General features: G+C 35.8%; 2 protein-coding genes and 1 pseudogene across 2 annotated transcripts; 1 reads left to right on the top strand and 2 right to left on the bottom strand.

Moving 5' to 3' along the window:
* The first annotated feature begins 348 nt into the window (after nucleotides 1-348).
* Nucleotides 349-3,928, top strand: LOC124448189 (nephrocystin-3-like). Its single transcript, XM_046999197.1, has 4 exons — nucleotides 349-1,818; nucleotides 1,956-1,959; nucleotides 2,291-2,668; nucleotides 2,921-3,928. Exons 1-4 carry the CDS (start codon nucleotides 349-351, stop codon nucleotides 3,481-3,483), a joined length of 2,415 nt encoding a protein of 804 aa, XP_046855153.1. The 3' UTR covers nucleotides 3,484-3,928.
* A 2,916-nt stretch (nucleotides 3,929-6,844) lies between these two features.
* LOC124448188 lies at nucleotides 6,845-7,828 on the bottom strand. The gene has a single exon (XM_046999196.1). It carries the CDS (start codon nucleotides 7,826-7,828, stop codon nucleotides 6,845-6,847), a length of 984 nt encoding a protein of 327 aa, XP_046855152.1.
* Nucleotides 7,829-14,141: 6,313 nt separating this feature from the next.
* LOC124448186 lies at nucleotides 14,142-17,215 on the bottom strand (annotated as a pseudogene).
* Nucleotides 17,216-17,813: the final 598 nt, after the last annotated feature.

Raw genomic sequence — 17,813 nt, 5'->3', positions numbered from 1 at the left:
TCTCTCGATGAAATCAATAAAATAAAAAATCATCGAAACTCTTTTAATTCGTTCCAAGTTCTTCCTTCAAAACCTAATCATTTTTTCGTTGAACGCACTGAATTACGAGATAAAACTACAAACAATCTTGAAAAATTAAGGAACGATAACAATGATAAACTGACATATTTTTACATCACTGGTAATCCTGGCAGTGGTAAATCACAACTTGCAAGACAGGTTTGTGAAAAAATAACGTCTGATTGGAAAAATAAAACTTCGTTTGTAATGACTCTCGATGGAAAAAATGAGGAATCTCTTTTAAAAACTTACTGTGACCTTGGATACCGTTTAAACTGTGACAAGGATATGATTAAAAAATTTGAAGATGAAAACTGTTCCATCACAGACAAAGTGAAGAATTTGCGATCGTTAGTATCCACACGCTTAAAATTCTGGCAAAATTGGTTGATCATTGTAGACAACGTAGTACAGCTCAGCAAAATTTCTTCAATACTTCCACAAGTTGGTGATCCCATGTGGATAAATGGACAAATCATAGTAACCATCCAGAACACAGATGCCGTACCTCAAGAAGATGAGTTTAACAAACATATTTCTATCAGAAGTGGAATGAATGATAGGGAATGTTTTCAACTGTTGAAGCATTACACTATTGAAAATGCTGATGATCAATTGTTAAATGAAGTATCAAACGCATTAGATCGTCAACCGCTGGCTTTGGCTGCTGCTGTTTATTATATCAGTCGTGTAAACAAAGCAAACTGCCCATTTACTTGGGGTCAATATTTAAAGAAAATATCTTCAGAACAAGAAGAAAGCATGGACGCCACTTTTGTGAAATTTAACTCGGTATATCCTAGAAGTATGCTACAAGCTTCACTTTTAGCTGTCAGACAAAATGCTGAAGAATCGTCATTATTGGCAAATGTTATTAACTTTTTTTCCATCATATCGTTTGATCCTATACCACGAGACATTATTGTTTTTTATGTTCAAGAAATTGACACCAAATACTCAAAAGAAGATATATGTCTTTCTTTAAAGGACTGCTCATTGTTCTTGCATTCAGAAAATAATGACGTTAGTCTACATCGCATTGTTCACAAAGCAACCGTTGTTTTCCAATCTGAACAGTTGAATGAAGAACATAAAATGGAGCAAGGCTGCAATTTGACTTCTTATCAACATACCTTTGATCAAATATTTAAAGCACTTTACAAGTTTAAAGATAGAGACGACGAAAGCAAATTGATGCCACATCTTGAAAAAATTCTTCAATTATTAAAGACCAACAAGACAAAAATCAACATGAATACTTTACAAGTTTTCCAATATTTTGTTAACAGATTAAGACATTTTGGAAAATACGATCTTGCTCTTGAACTATTGGATGAATTTAAATCTGAAGAATTAAGATTTAACAAAGCTTGGTATTTTACTGAGCTCGGTAATTTATACGATTACATGGGAAAATATGACAAAGCTAAAAGTTATCATGAAAAGGCTTTGGAAATTGAAAAACAATCTTTAGGTCCATGTCATGTTAATGTCGCTGGGTCTTTAAATAATCTTGGTTTGGTGTATAGTAAAATTGGAAACTACGACAAAGCTATAGAGTTTTATGAAAAAGCTCTGGAAATTAAAAAACAATCGTTAGGTCCAAATCATGTTAATGTCGCTTGGTCTTTAAACAATCTTGGTACGGTGTTTTGTAAAACTGGAAACTACGACAAAGCTAGAGAGTTTTACGAAAAAGCTCTGGAAATTAAAAAACAATCGTTAGGTCTAAATCATTTTGATGTTGCTGGGTCTTTAAACAATCTTGGTGTGGTGTTTGATAAAACTGGAAATTACAATAAAGCTATAGAGTTTTACGAAAAAGCTCTAGAAATTCAAAAACAATCGTTAGGTCCAAATCATATTGATGTTGCTGGGTCTTTAAACAATCTTAGTTTGGTGTATTATAAAACTGGGAACTATGACAGAGCTATAGAGCTTATCGAAAAAGCTCTGGAAATTAAAAAACAATCATTAGGTCAAAATCACGTTGATGTCGCTGCGTCATTTGCCAATCTTGGTTTGGTGTTTACTAAAACTGGAAACTACGACAAAGCTATAGAGTTTAACGAAAAAGCTTTGGAAATTCAAAAACCATCGTTAGGTCCAAATCATGTTGATGTCGCTATGTCTTTAAAAAATCTTGGTATTGTACTTGAAAAAACTGGAAACTACAACAAAGCTATAGAGTTTCATAAAAAAGCTCTGGAAATTCGAAAACAATCTTTAGGTCCAAATCATGTTGATGTCGCCTCGTCTTTCAACGATCTTGGTAATGTGTATTCTAATATTGGAATTTACAACAAAGCTATAGAGCTTAACAAAAAAGCTCTGGAAATTCAAAAACAATCGTTACGTCCAAATCATGTAGATATTGCAGTGTCTTTAAACAATCTTGGTTTGGTGTATTATAAAACTGGAAACTATGACAAAGCTATAGAGCTTAACAAAAAAGCTCTGGAAATTCAAAAACAATCTTTAGGTCCAAATCATGTCGATGTCGCTATGTCTTTGAACAATCTTGGTATGGTGTTTGCTAAAACTGGAAGTTACGACAAGGCTAGAGAGTTTTACGAAAAAGCTCTGGAAATTCGAAAACAATCGTTAGGTACAAATCATGTTGATGTCGCCTCGTCTTTAAACGATCTTGTTAATGTGTATGCTAATACTGGAAACTACGACAAAGCTATAGAGCTTAACAAAAAAGCTCTGGAAATTCAAAAACAATCGTTAAGTCCCAATCATGTTAATGTCGCTGCGTCTTTAAAAAATCTTGGTATTGTACTTGAAAAAACTGGAAACTACGACAAAGCTATAGAGTTTCATGAAAAAGCTCTGGAAATTCGAAAACAATCGTTAGGTCCATATCATGTTGATGTCGCTGAATCTTTAAACAATCTTGGTTTGGTGAATTATAAAACTGGAAACTATGACAAAGCTATAAAGCTTAACAAAAAAGCTCTGGAAATTCAAAAACAATCGTCAGGTCCAAGTCATGTTGATGTCGTTATATCTTTAAACAATCTTGGTATGTTGTTTGATAAAACTGGAAATTACAATAAAGCTAGAGAGTTTTACGAACAAGCTCTGGAAATTCGAAAACAATCGTTAGGTCCAAATCATGTTGATGTTGCTGGGTCTTTGAACAATCTTGGTGCTGTGCTTAAAAAAACTGGAAACTACGATAAAGCTATAGAAGTTCAAGAAAAAACTCTGGAAATTCTAAAACAATCGCTTGGTCCAAATCATGTTCATGTCGCTGCGTCTTTAAACAATCTTGGTGCGATGTTTCAAAAAACTGGAAATTACGACAAAGCTATAGAGTTTCACGAAAAAACTAAGGAAATTCGCAAAAAAACGTCAGGAACTAGTCAGGTTTATGTCGCTGAGTCTTTTAAAGAATCTTGGTGTGATGTATTATGAAACTCGGGAATATGTCAAAGCTTTACAGTTATATTTTGTTAGCAACGTGTTTCAAAGAAAATTGTACCTTCCAAATTATGTTAATCCTAATTTTAATTCAACTCCTTTCTCCCTCAGAAGGTATTTTTGGTAATGAACAAAACGTTTGCAGTTTGCATTTTGTGAGTTAAAATGAACCTAAAGATGTAATGATTCTTGTCTATATATAGTTTCACTGATACCTAGTCAATAAACATACTCTACAGGCCAGGAAACATCCTAAGTAGAACTTAGAAGTGCCCATGCCCTGAATCTGACATTCTCCTTTAGATTTTTTTCTAAATTAATTTGTTTTTATGTTATAACTAAGTACTAATTTTTATTTTAGGTTCACAAACGTACTAAAGTATATTGGGATAACAGAATTTTATGACATAAATTTTGTTAAATAAATACTATCTTGTTAGTTTTTTATATTATTTGATACATTCAGTAATTTTTTACCTAGCTCCATAAGCCTATGACCATATTCCAAGTACTTATAATTTCCAAGGGGTACCTCTTTCATACTATATACCACCCCACCATGCTGCAGCCAATATTCCTGTACTGTCACTATCTCCACCATGAAAGATAAAGAAAGAACAAAATTGAAACCAGGAATCTTTTGCCATCATCAAAGCATCGCAAGCAATCATTGGTGCATCATGACCACTGGACCCACCCCAACCTGCACAACTTACAGATTTATAAAAAGCATCACGTTTAGGTATGTTATATCTCAGTGTAAACTTTGGTTCACTGGTTCTAATCATTAATCCCTGTAGTTCAAGATTTTATTGCCTTCTTTTTGATAAAAGACTGATAAGTACTCTTTTCTAACAAAAAACTATAGTTTTTTTGGAAAAAACTACATTTTTTATAAGAAAATTATAGTTCATCAAGGAAAAATATAGTTTATCTGGGAAAACTATAGTGTGTTTAGGAGACAACTATAGTTATGAGAAAACTGTGGCGTTTTTGAGACAACTATAGTTGATATATAAAACAACTACTGTCTGTAGTAGAAAACTATAGTTTATGTGGAAAACTACAGTGTTTAAGAGATAACTGTAATTATTTTGAGAAAACTATGGCGTTTATGAGAAAACTATGGTTTATGTAAGGAACAACTATTGTGTATAGTAGAAAACTACAGTTTATATAAGGAACAACTATTGTGTATAGTAGAAAAGTATAGTTATCTGGGAAAACTATAGTGTTCAAGAGACAACTATAGTTTTATGAGAAAACTGCAGCGTTTAGGAGACAACTATTGTTTATATGAGGAACAACTATTGTGTACAGAAGAAAACTATAGTATATCTGGAAAACTATAGCGTTTTTATGAAAAACTATGGTGTTTAGGAGAAAACTATTGTTTATATGTGTATAGGAGAAAATATAGTTCATCTGAAACAAACGGTGAGAAAACTTTAGTGTTTATATGAAAAACTACACTAGCGTGTTTAAACGAAAACTCTAGTTTTCAACTCTAGTTTGAGAGTCTTTTGTTCATTATATCACCAAACATATGTTCTGTTTGCCAACATTTGAAAGAAAAGATGTTATTTTTGACGTGTTATCACTCATAGTGATAGGACACATCTACAGTGGGTGACCAAAAAAATTGTCCGCGTAATGAAACATGAGTTTTGTTTATAAGTTCATGAAATCAAAAAACTGTTTAGAAATAATCGTAATAAAAACAACATTTCTAGTAAACGACAATACTTAAGCAGTAATTTACAAAAAAACTGAGCATGTGCAGAAATTTCGACAGTCCTGCAACACTGAAATAATTCGTCATGTTTATATATTTCAACAAAAATCAACACAAACATCAAGCAATTTTTAAAACCAACGCAACGTATATGTTACTATCAAGTCGTCATACAACTTAAGAATAAACTAAATTAAAAATTTCTTATTTTCAAATTATTATCTTCAAATTACTGTTTTCAAATTACGTTAAGGACCGTTTGGTCCCACGTACAACATTCAACTACAACAATTTGTCTTTTTCTCTTATTAAACAACAACACCCTTTTAAACGTCACCTTCCTGCTCCCCATTCCGTCCAAAGTGGCAATTCATACGGTAGCCACACCAGCCCCTAAATGGAAATTGCAACGTAGCAATCCATTTACAACCATATTAAGCTACCGTTAAATCTGGATAACACAACAAGAACATAACTCTTAAATTCTAAATTATTTAGATTTATAAACTTCAATTGTCCATCTCAAGTAGACATAATTTAATCACGGGACGGATCAAGGTTACCGTGTTTATCTTGTAATCTCCCTTTCGTTGATGTTTGGCTCTGGTCGATACTGTTGAACTAGTTTTTACCTTCGCTGTCCGCACATACCGTTATTACTTGCTATTGCTTCTATAACGAGACCTAACGGCTATTGTCCCCTTGGGTAGTTTTCCTCAGCTACAAGTACTAGATCTCCTTTTTTAAGATTCCGTCTCGGTGTATACCATTTCTTTCTCTCCATTAATGTTGGTAAGTATTCTTTAAGCCATCTACGCCAAAAAACATTTGCCAAATATTGAGCCTGCTTCCAATTCTTACAACACAAATCATTTTTCTCAAATAATCCCGGGAGTAAGCTAGTACTTGCTCGTAAATGCAATAAGTGGTTTGGAGTTAGGGGATCGTCATCTTCAGGACTGTCACTGTTGCGCGTGAGAGGTTTTGAATTCAGGATTAGAACCACCTCTGTGGTCACGGTTTGCAGGACTTCGTTCCTGAAACTACTTGTTTTTTGAGAATTGCTTTGAGGATTTGTCTAACAGATCGTATCATTCTCTCCATACGCCTCCCATATGGCACGCTGAAGGCGGGTTGAAGTGCCACTTCATTCTTCTTTGCGTACAAAATTTTTCCACTTTATTTTGATCCCATTCTTCAATTCCTTTGTTCAATTCCTTGTTAGCACTCACAAAATTTGTTCCTCTATCACTCCTGATTTGCTCGGATGCTAATAAATCTCCTGAGAGCGTTGATCATCGAGTCTGTACCAAGGAATGAGCTATTTCTATATGGATTGCTCGGGTCGTGAGACATGTGAAAAGGCAACCATATCTTTTCACCAACGATCTACCACTTTTCACCAGGATGGGTCCAAAATAATCGATTCCTACTATAGTAAAAGGAGGTTTTTGAGGTGTCACTCGGCTTTCAGGTAGATCTGACATTAGCTGCTCACCCAAACGAGCCTTTCTTCTTTTACAAGCTAGGCAACTTCGTACTACGCGTCGAACTGCTGCTCTTCCTTAAGTTGATTTTGCAAACGTTTATGACAAAGTGTTACTTCTGAACCGCTATCCATTAGTGCGTAAGTTCTGACTGACGATCGATTTTTCCCCTTGCTTTCACTTTCAGTGGGACAACGCTAAGGCACACGCGGTTTCCGGCCCCAGTTGCAACTGCTACCTTTACTTCATCTGGACTTCCATCTTTGTTCGGTTCCCTCTTCTTGTTTGTGCTATTTCCTTCACACAGTTTGTCCTTTGAATCCTCCTTGCTGGACGTATTCGTTTGTGGTGGATGAAGCAACATATTGTGGCCCTTTCCGCATCCCTCTACTCGACATTTGAGATCAGTCTTGAGACAAGATCTGGCATAATGCCCCCTAGTGAAACACCTGAAACAAAGTTCATGTTCTTGAACAAATTTCTTCTTTTCGTTATAAGGAAGTTTCTTAAACTTATCGCATTTCCATATCCTATGGCCTTCTTGACAAATGAGGCATTTCATGTTTGATGTTCTCCTTTCTGTAAAATTTCCATCTCTACCGTTCTCTCGTTTGTACGCTCCAGCTGCAAACGAACTAGTTATCACAGAGGGACCCTTTTTCCCATCTAATCTCTTGCCTCCATCTTTCCTTACGACGCCAGAACAGAGATCTTTTCCGAATTCATTTTTCACGAGTTTGGCTCTTTTCTTCACAAACAGAAGGAAATCTTTGAATTTAGGTCTAGAACCAGATTCGATAATAGAGCCCGCACATTCTGTCCACCTAACTCTCATAAATAGTGGTAGCTTACGATTTAATTCGCGTAGGGTGTTCATGTGGTCCAGCTCGCTTTCATATTCTGGCCCCATACTAGCGACGGTTCTGTTTGCCACTTCCAGATGTCGAGTTAACTGCAAAAAACTTGGTCCATCTGCTTGCTTCAATAGCGGCAAATTCATCAACTTTAGAACGTGAGCCTTTGCAATTGTGTGCGGTTTGCCAAAATTTTTATACAGTGTGTCCTTAGCGATATTATAACCTTCATGGGCAGGTAAGTCTAGTAGAATTATCTGCATTGTACTTTTCTAAGCAAGTCTCATGCATGAAGGTGGCATAATTTATTGCATCACCCTCAAAGTGCATATATTTGATTTTTGGCATGGAATCGACTTGTCTCAAGGCTTTCACTAACTCGTCTCCTCCTCCTCCATCCTTTACATGGATCTGTTTGGTTTTTTGTTCAATTAAGTTCGTCATAGGAGTTGATTATGATTCGTCTTCCGACGATCTTACAGTCTGATCTGGATAAGTTTGAGTTTTCTGCGTTGGTACCTCAGACTGTTTTATTTGTGGTTCGGATTGATCCACTTCAATAATTTTCACTAAGTCCCTTACATTCCTTGGCTGGGAGGGCATGCCTTTTCTTTGTACTAGCGAACTTTGCAGAACATACGCCTTTGCAAACGGTGACAGGTTTTTTGTTAGTTTTGATACCGTCACCGTCGTGGTCTTACCGTGGTCTTCTTCGAGTTTGATCTCTGCTTCTTCGCGGCAAGCGTTAAGGCTCGCCAACGCTCGCTCTTTTTCCATTTTGGCTTCCATGGCCTCCTTTTCAAATCTTAATTCTGCCATTTTCCTTTCAAGTTCATGTTATTTCGCTAACTGATCTCTCTTCAGCTGTGCAAGGGCTAACTTTTCTTTCTTTCTGGACACTGTTGAAGACTTGAAGCTGTGGCTCCTTGACTTACTTGAAAAGCTTCTACTTGTTATTAATGAAGGCAAACTAAACTCTTCTCCTCGTTGCTTTGCTTCTAGCTTGGCATTCCTTTGCCAAGATCTGACCATTTCGTCCAGATGCACCCTTTTTGCGATCTGTTCTTTGTAGCTACGACTTGCTATTTCTCTTTCGTCATCCTGGACGACTAATTCAAGGTATTGTTCGTGAATGTCAACGAACGCCTTCCAGTTATCATCATATTGTTTTTTGCGTCTCTTGATTTCGTCCAGTGCTGCACCAGCATGAATGCCTTCTTGTAACCATCCCTAATTGGTTATTAAAGTGTTTATTAACCGGATACGAGTCTTAAACAAACCGTTGATTGTTTCGTTTCCGGTCTTTCCTATATTTGATTCCGATATTGGAGTATTTAGTTCATTGTCGAACACTGTAAAACCTACGTACAACATTCAACTACAACAATTTGTCTTTTTCTCTTATTAAACAGCAACACCCTTTTAAACGTCACTTCCTGCTCCCCATTCCGTCCAAAGCGGCAATTCATACGGTAGCCACAGTATGCATAAAAATAAAGAGGTTGAATTGTTAACAGTGACGAACAAGACGCCGTCTGAAGAAATATCAGAATAAAAAAGGTGAAGGGATCGTGAAATTCGATACGTTCTAAATGCTGGAGTCAGTGTTTGTCATTAGGAATTTGCACAGAAGTTTCTACTCAATTACTGTGAAGTAAAATACTGAGTGGTTAACTTGAGAGTGCAGTCACACCTCCTAGTGGTAGAAAAAACAACAGACCACTGAGAGAAGGAGTATCTTCATTGCCAAATTCTCAAAGTTAGGTAACCTATCGAAGATTTCTTTTTAAATCTTATAGTTCCACATTTTAAATGCACCTTTAGATAATCTTTGTAGCTTCGCAAATGTTTTTTGTTGATGCTAAGGCTTATTTATGCAAAGTTTCGTCGTATTAAATAATTAAAAAACTGAAATTGTCTGATTTCCTCATCAATCTGAAATTGAATAACATTATAACTTTATTAATACAGATGGGCAATCAAATAATTCTGGACATCACGTGATACATAATCATTATTAAATGATATCCATAAGAATATCTATTTTAAATTAATATAAAATGAAGTATTCAACAAATAACAGATGAGATAAGAACCAAGGTGATAAGGAAAACAGCACAACTTGCAAATGTCTCTCTTTACCTCGTCACTGTAGTATAGTTATTATTCAGATTATTAGTATTTCGTACGTCATACTACGTATATTATAATTAAGTAATGATCTGTATATAAGTAACATGACTAAGCAATAAAAGGGAGAAATCTCACAATATTACATCTGGCGACAAAGATTATTAAGGGACGAAGAAATACGATTTGATCCCGAGAAAGATACTACATTTCCAACATGACTGCTTTGCCTATCTTCCCGACGTTCAACCTAGAAGAACCCGACCTTAGAAAAGCTTGGGGAAAATACGTATCAAGACTGGAGAATTTGTTGTTGGCAATGAACATCACAAACGCCGCAAGAAAGAAGGCGATGCTCCTGCACTATGTCGGTGAAGAAGTTAATGAGATATTCGAAACTTTAGAAATCGACGAGCCAGATAGAGAAGATGTATTTAGAAAAGCGGAGAAAGCGTTACGAAATTACTTCACTCCACAGAAAAATATAGAATTCGAAGTTTATAAGTTTCGTCAAGCGAAACAACTCCCAGGAGAAAACATATCCGCGTACTATACGAGATTGAAACAATTGGCCAAATCCTGCGAATTTCATGAAGAAAGCAGAGAGATTAAAACTCAGATCATACAAAATGGTTCATCTTCAAAATTGCGGAGAAAAGCGTTAGCAGACCCAGAAATAACGATGGAGAAATTAATACAAATGGGAAAACAATGGAGATGTCAAAAACACAAGCAGAAGGCATCGAAAGCACGAATCGAATTTGGCATAAAAGAAAGCAAATCAAGACGCCCACGGATAAACCTCAAATGCTTTCGAATATTCATCGAAGATCAAATGCAAATTTTGTGCTCGTGAGCATCGTCCAGGGAAAACAAATTGCCCGGCATATGGAAAGAAATGTCGACAGTGTTTAAAATGGAATCATTTTCAAGTTTGTTGCCATGAGAATCGAAGAGGCAAAGAGCTGATGCAAGACAATTATCAAAGTTCTCGCGCTGAATCAACAAAGCGAAACGGACAGATAAAACGTAATCAAGTAAGACCTCGACAAGTGAATACGGTGCAAGAAATAACGTCTGAATCAAGTATGGAAGATGAATATGTATTTTCAACGTTGACCGCGCAACAAAAGCTGCCGAAATTTAAAGTTAAGATAAATGGTACTCCTGTGTCAGTCATGGCAGATACCGGTTCCAGCGTAAATCTCTTGGATGAAGTGAATTTCAACAAATTGAAGAAAAAGCCAATATTGCAGGAAGCAAATGAGAAAATCTTCCTTATGGGTCGGAGAAACAACTATCAATTAAAGGAAAATGTCAGTGTGTGGTCGAAACCGATAAACTATATGGGTTGGAGACATTTTTGTTGTTAATGGGAATACGGGTTGCTTGATAAGCTGGAAAAGTTCTCAAAATTGGGCCTGGTACAAATAGTTGCATCCATAGAAGGCACTACAAAGTCTAAACAGGAACCCGTTAAAGAAAAGGCACAAGAAAAAGTGAGAGAAGATACCAAAGTGGAAGAGCTAATTAACAAATATCAAGAAGTCTTTCAAGGACTGGGAAAATTGAAAGGGTTTCAAGTTCATCTACACGTAGATAAGGACGTACAACCTGTCGCACAACCTCATCGTCGGGTGCCGTTTCATGTGAGAAAAGACTTGGAGAAACAGTTAAAACGAGACGAAGAACGCGGAGTCATAGAGAAAACGGATGGACCAACACCTTGGGTTTCACCAGTCGTGGTCGTACCAAAACAAAAAGGGGAGGTCCGAGTTTGTATAGATATGCGACAAGTAAACAAAGCAATAAAGAGAGAACGACATTTGACTCCGACGATTGGTGAAATTATAAGTGATCTAAATGGTGCTGTATGGTTTAGCAAATTGGACTTAAATCAAAGCTATAACCAGTTAGAGCTCGATGCAGAATCAAGATATTTGACAACCTTCTCAACACACATTGGTCTACGGAGATTTCGACGTTTGAATTTTGGAATAAACTGTGCTGCAGAGATATTCCAAAATGCCATCAGAGAAACGTTGAATGGACTGAGAGGCGTGATTAATATCAGTGATGACATTATGGTGTTTGGCGTAGACGAGAAAGATCACGATGCAAATTTGAACGCGGTATTACAACGAATTAAAGATCGAGGACTAACTCTTAAGAAAGAGAAATGTCAGTTTAAGAAAAGAAATTTAATATTCCAAGGGTATGTGTTCTCAGAGAATGGTATTGTGCCGGATCCCAATAAAGTGAGAGCAATTAAGGAATGCACAAATCCTAAAGATGTAGGAGAAGTACGAAGTTTGTTAGGCATGACCAATTTTGCTGTCGATTTATTCCACATTATGCCACAATTACGGAGCCGTTACGTCGACTTATCAAGAAAGATGCCCCATTCGTGTGGACAAGAGAACAAGAAGACACAATGAAAGCCCTACGGAAAGCATTAACAGATGGGCCAGAAAGTGCGTATTTTGATCCGGATAGTGATACGGAGGTCTTCACAGATGCTAGTCCAGTTGGTATTGCAGCAGTCTTGGCGCAGAGGAAAAGGGAGAAGAAAAAGGAAAATAATTGCTTACGCTAGTAAATCACTAACTACCACAGAGAAAAATTATTCTCACTTGGAAAAGAAGCTTTAGCTATAGTATGGGCCTGCGAACACTTTCATTTATATTTGTTTGAGGAAAATTCACCATCGTCACTGATCACAAGCCGCTGGTGAAAATATACACAAATCCATCATCAAAGCCATCTGCGAGATTAGAACGATGGGCCTTGCGATTGCAACCATATGATTTTGAAATCTGTTTTCAACCGGGAACTGAAAATCCTGCAGATTTCCTCTCACGTCATCCCTTACCTGATGAGAAACTAAACAACCGGCAAGAGAAAGTAGCAGAAGAATTTGTTAATTACGTTACACAGAACTCGGTTCCAAAAACAATCAGCAGGAAAGATCTGGAAGAAGCTACAAGAGAAGACATTACTCTTCGAGCAGTAATTCAAGCCATTGAAACAGGTAGATGGTTTGAGAGTTCAAAGATGGTAGGAGTAAATCAAGCAGAATTTAGTTCATATGAGAAACTTAAAGATGAACTTTGCATATCGTCGGGTATAATTTTACGAAAACATCAAATAATCATACCAGAAAGTTTACGAGAGAAAGTAGTGGACATTGCTCATGAAGGTCATATGGGAATGTCAAAAACGAAAGCGTTATTACGTGAAAAGGTATGGTTTCCACGTATAGATGAGTTAGTTAATGAAAAAGTTAAATCGTGTTTAGCCTGTCAGATTACAACTCCAGTCAGTGAAAAGGAACCATTGAAAATGTCAGAGTTGCCAAGATCTCCTTGGAAAGAACTAAGTATGGACTTTGGTGTAGCTCCTACAGGCACAGGTGAATATTTGTTTGTTTTGTATGATGATTTTTCCAGATATCCCATTGTAGAAGTAATCCGATCAACGTCCGCAAAGACTGTTATACCCTGTTTGGATAAGATTCTTTCGGAGTTCGGGATACCAGATACGATACGTTCAGACAATGGACCGCCATTCAATAGCAAGGAATTTTACGAGTTTTCAAAGTATTTGGGATTTAAACACAGAAAAGTTACTCCTTATTGGCCACGAGCCAACGGGGAAGTGGAAAGATTTATGCGTACTATCAAAAGACAATAAAGGCTGCGATAATGGAAGAAAAAATTGGAAGCAAGAAATCCACAGGTTCCTGCGAAATTATCGTGCCACACCTCATAGTTCGACCAAAATCTCCATCTATGGCTTTATTCGGTCGACCAATGAAAGTACGTTTACCTGAAGAACCATTTTATGAAGATACAGAGGAAAAAATTCGAGTACAGGATGAAAGAGCAAAATTGAAGATGAAATTACATGCAGACAATAACAGGAACGTAAAGACAAGTGAAACTAAAGTAGGTGATATGGTGTTAGTAAAGAAAGATACGACCAACAATAAACAACAAACACCCTATGATGGTAAGCCATGTGAAGTCGTGGAAAGAAAAGGTTCAATGGTAACAGCGAAGAAAGATAGAATGTTGGTTACTCGTAATTCGTCATTTTTCAAGAAGATCGAAAGTGGGAAAAGTCTAGAAGAACCCATTGAGGAAAGTATAAAGGAAAAAGAACGGCGGTATCCTTTGCGTACAAGAAAAGCCCCTATTCGATATGGACAAGTTGAAAGTTAATTTAGAGAAAAAAGTTATTTAGCTATAAAAGAAACAATTAATATTTTCATATATGAACTTATAGATACAAAATACAAAAAAATATATATTTAATTAGTTTGGGGAGAGGTGTAGTATAGTTATTATTCAGATTATTAGTATTTCGTACGTCATACTACGTATATTATAATTAAGTAATGATCTGTATATAAGTAACATGACTAAGCAATAAAAGGGAGAAATCTCACAATATTACAGTCACCACAGTCATCATCTGCCAAATCATCTTGACAAAAATCTGAGCATTTCTCAGACACTTATCCTCGCTCATTGGAGCATCGGAACAGGCGGCACGTACGTATGTAGTCCGCTGACTATAAACACAACAGGCGCAAGAACATTGTCATACTACTTACTGCACATTACTGCACAACGTGATATGCAATGTTTCACTTACTTCATCGTAATCACTCTTTCCTCCTAAAGCGACACAGAAAAAGTTTTCTGGTTCAGCGCCCTCTCTGATGTCCTGAACTGAGGTCGTGTCGTAATAAAATAATCAATCAAAGAATGATTTGACTAGTTTTTGCTTTTTACAATAACCATATACTTCTAAATTGCTATATGTTCTTCTAAATTGCTACCTGTACTTCTAAATTGCTACCTGTACTTCTAAATTGCTACCTGTACTTCTAAATTGCTACATGTACTTCTAAATTGCTACATATACTTCAAAGTTGCTATATGTACTTCTACATAGCAACATGTACTTGTAAATTGTTATCATTACTTCAAAATTGCAACATGTACTTCCATATTGTTACCAGTAACTTCAAAAAATCACCTGAGTTAGTTGAAAATTATAACAGCTTTATAACTTGCAAGTTTGTAAATGTACATCGTCCATGTATATGACGGTTTATAATTTACATCCCATCTTTCTTGTCCATTATGTGTGGCATGGCTCGCATCAGCATCGTTTACTTTACTACAAATTTAACACAAACTCAATGAGGTAAGTTCTAACAACAAGATATACATTTTAAACTGTACCTTCCATTCCAAACGTACACAATCTCACCACTGTCATTATCAAAAGGAACCTTTAATATGTAACTGTATGCATGTAAAAAAAATGTAAATTTATAGGTACATTGTCGTATGAAAAAAACTTCCCAAAATTGATCTTACCTGAACTCGGAGTTTAAAAGTTTCGGATCAGCTGGGATCTGAAATACGAAATGGAAAAAAGTTGTTCAATGGCAACAATTTGTGATTTAGAACAAAATTATTGATGATATCATCGTCAGTTCTTTATTACCTGAATTGCTCTCTTAAAAATGTTGCCGCCATTTGCTCTAATGTGAAACAATTCAGGTTTCAATTTTACTCCTTCGGGAATCTTGGGATTTCGTTTACCCTATGTTATGAAGCACAACAATTTTGAACCATATCCATTTCCCTTTCTGTGTATTTTTGCAACACAAATCTTATCCAAATTTTATCCAAAGCTATCCTTTACATCCTGAGGTTTTTGCAACTCCTACCATCCTACTCAATGACATCAAAACAAATCTTTTCCAAATTTAATCCAAAGAAAATTTAAATCTTGAAATTATTACAACTCTTACCATCCAAATAGATTGGGTACAAAAAACATCGTATCCTATAAATGTACCGTGTGTATGATAAAACGACCTTTAAAATGAGCCAGAAATCTTGGAGCTTCCCTTTACTGGAAGAAAATTGAGAAAGAAATTATACACCACAAAAGCAAACTTATACATTTACAAAGTGTCATGAACATTTATCAACTGTCGTCATTCTTTATTCTTAACTAACCAAACAGCTTACTTGCGGAGAACAAGTAACTTAAAATTAATTTTTGTAAGGTTACTGACCATCATCTCTTAACATCAACTATCTTGAATTGTCAACTTTTATCATCCATTACCATCTATGATCTTCATTTATACCTAACTATACCCAAACATATTACTTGTGGAGTGCGAACAACTTCAGGTTTTTCAGCAAAAAGTGCCTCAAATTTTTTCTGCAAAGAACATAGAGAATACAAAGAAGTTTTTTTTTATGGTGAAAATAATCTACGCCGAAAATTCAAATTCAAAGAACTTAAAAATCCAGTAATAAATCTGTCAAGAGGGATGACGACGAATAACAATTGCAATACTATGCCCTTAATAACCGAACGCGAGGTCTTTACGGAGAAATGTTAAACCGAGGATTTTTGTACAGACAGAGCCCTTGGGGTGAAGTTTATACAAAAGGACGGAGTTTTGATATTTCTCAATAGAGCCCGAGAAAGCGAGGTTATTAAAAGGTTTATTATATGGCAATATTTGACCTGAAACGAAGCTTTCTTCTTTCTTGTCTTTGCTGTTTTTTTACCGGTTGGCTTTCACTTTTCTAGTTTTCGTCCATAAAAAATAAATTGTTTCAAATTGTATCGTCTGGATAGTTACACTGTTTTCCATGTGTTTTTCCTTCGACTCTTGTTGGTAAATAGTTTTTCGTTTTGTTTTTTTTTGCACTTTGCTGTTTGCATTACAAAGTTTGTTTGCATTTGACTGTAAAATCACGCGTTTTGGACCGTGGTCGATTACGAGAAAATAATGGACAGGCAAAAATGTTTCTGAGCCAATCAAAGCGCGCCATTTAGCCGGAAGTGACGCTTGCCATATAATGAAATACAGTAATTTTAAACTTACCTGAAGGTGAAGATAAGCCAACCCATATTTCCTGCATCGCGACTCTAAAATAAAACAAAACTTCAGAAATCCTTTCCACGACAGGAAAAAAGACTCAGAGTCAATTACCTCCCAGAAGTAAACAACACATTGAAAATCTTCTTCCAGTTCTTCATGATCATTTTCTTCATCTTCTTCCTCTCCAGACATCTCAACAGGAACAAAATATCGACACAAAAATGCATAACAAGTGCCACTGTAGAAATGAGCTTAAAGTAAAACTAGACAGTGGTATTTATACTTCACTCTTTTACACAAAAATACGTAAAAAGTGCCAGTGTAGAAATGACCTTAAAGTAAAACATTATAGAGGTATTTATACTTCGCTCTTGTTGTGTGATAATAATAACTATGGAAAGCTTGAGAAATTTCTTGATGATGCTGTTGCAATAAGGCAAAAATACTATAGGATTACTACATCATAGAGTCTTGCATATTATCTCTCAAAGGACTAATTCATATAATAATATATTATACAATCCCCAAATGTACCTATTTCTTCCTCTGGAAGTCTGGTGAATTTTTTTCCTTCTAACACAAAGCACTCCATGCCATCTAAATCCTCGTTCCACTCTTCCACGAGTTGTTCCAAAGGGATCACAAAGTACAATAAAGGTTACATGATGATAACACGATGCGTGCAGAAGAATGCAATGATATATTCAACTTACAACTTCGGAATCTGGCATCGGAGCTTGTCGTTGTGTAAACAATGCCGTTAAGTCAACCTTGTCAGAAGAAAAATAAGTGTCATTAAGAAACTATCATCATAATGTGAAAAACAATGTTTTCATAATGATTGTCATGCATGATGTTTCGTTAAAACGAAGGATAGGACTTTCCTTGTGCATGCTATTACTTTATGATGCGAAAGAACGTGAAACAACATTAATGTATGCAAGCAAACAAAAAGTAATCTTGAAAAGCAATACTGTTCTTTATAAAATGCACAGACTTATCAAAAGTAAGTCATGTATAAAATCGAATTTCAAACTTTTTATGAGACTGTGAATCACTTAATGTCACTCATTAAAATTTAAAAAAACCCATTTAATGGTGTTAAAATTTTCTGTTAGTCGATCGTATTTTTACTAAGAATCAGTTTTCCGCATGGAAAGTCTATAGTTACAATATTTAGGTTGATGTAA

The sequence above is a fragment of the Xenia sp. Carnegie-2017 genome, unplaced genomic scaffold, assembly GCF_021976095.1.
Source record: "Xenia sp. Carnegie-2017 unplaced genomic scaffold, XeniaSp_v1 HiC_scaffold_23, whole genome shotgun sequence".
Lineage (NCBI taxonomy): Eukaryota > Metazoa > Cnidaria > Anthozoa > Malacalcyonacea > Xeniidae > Xenia > Xenia sp. Carnegie-2017.
The sequence above is the reverse complement of the archived record's forward strand: the minus strand, read 5'-3'. Positions and strand labels throughout refer to the sequence as shown.

Bases quoted from the DNA above. Each gene is read 5' to 3' on its own strand.
- LOC124448189 (XM_046999197.1), top strand. From the start codon at position 349: ATGATTAAAAAATTTGAAGATGAAAACTGTTCCATCACAGACAAAGTG. The intron at 2,669-2,920 runs GTACAAATCATG...AACAATCGTTAG, and splicing joins AATTCGAAAACAATCGTTAG to GTCCATATCATGTTGATGTC.
- LOC124448188 (XM_046999196.1), bottom strand. From the start codon at position 7,828: ATGCAGATAATTCTACTAGACTTACCTGCCCATGAAGGTTATAATATC.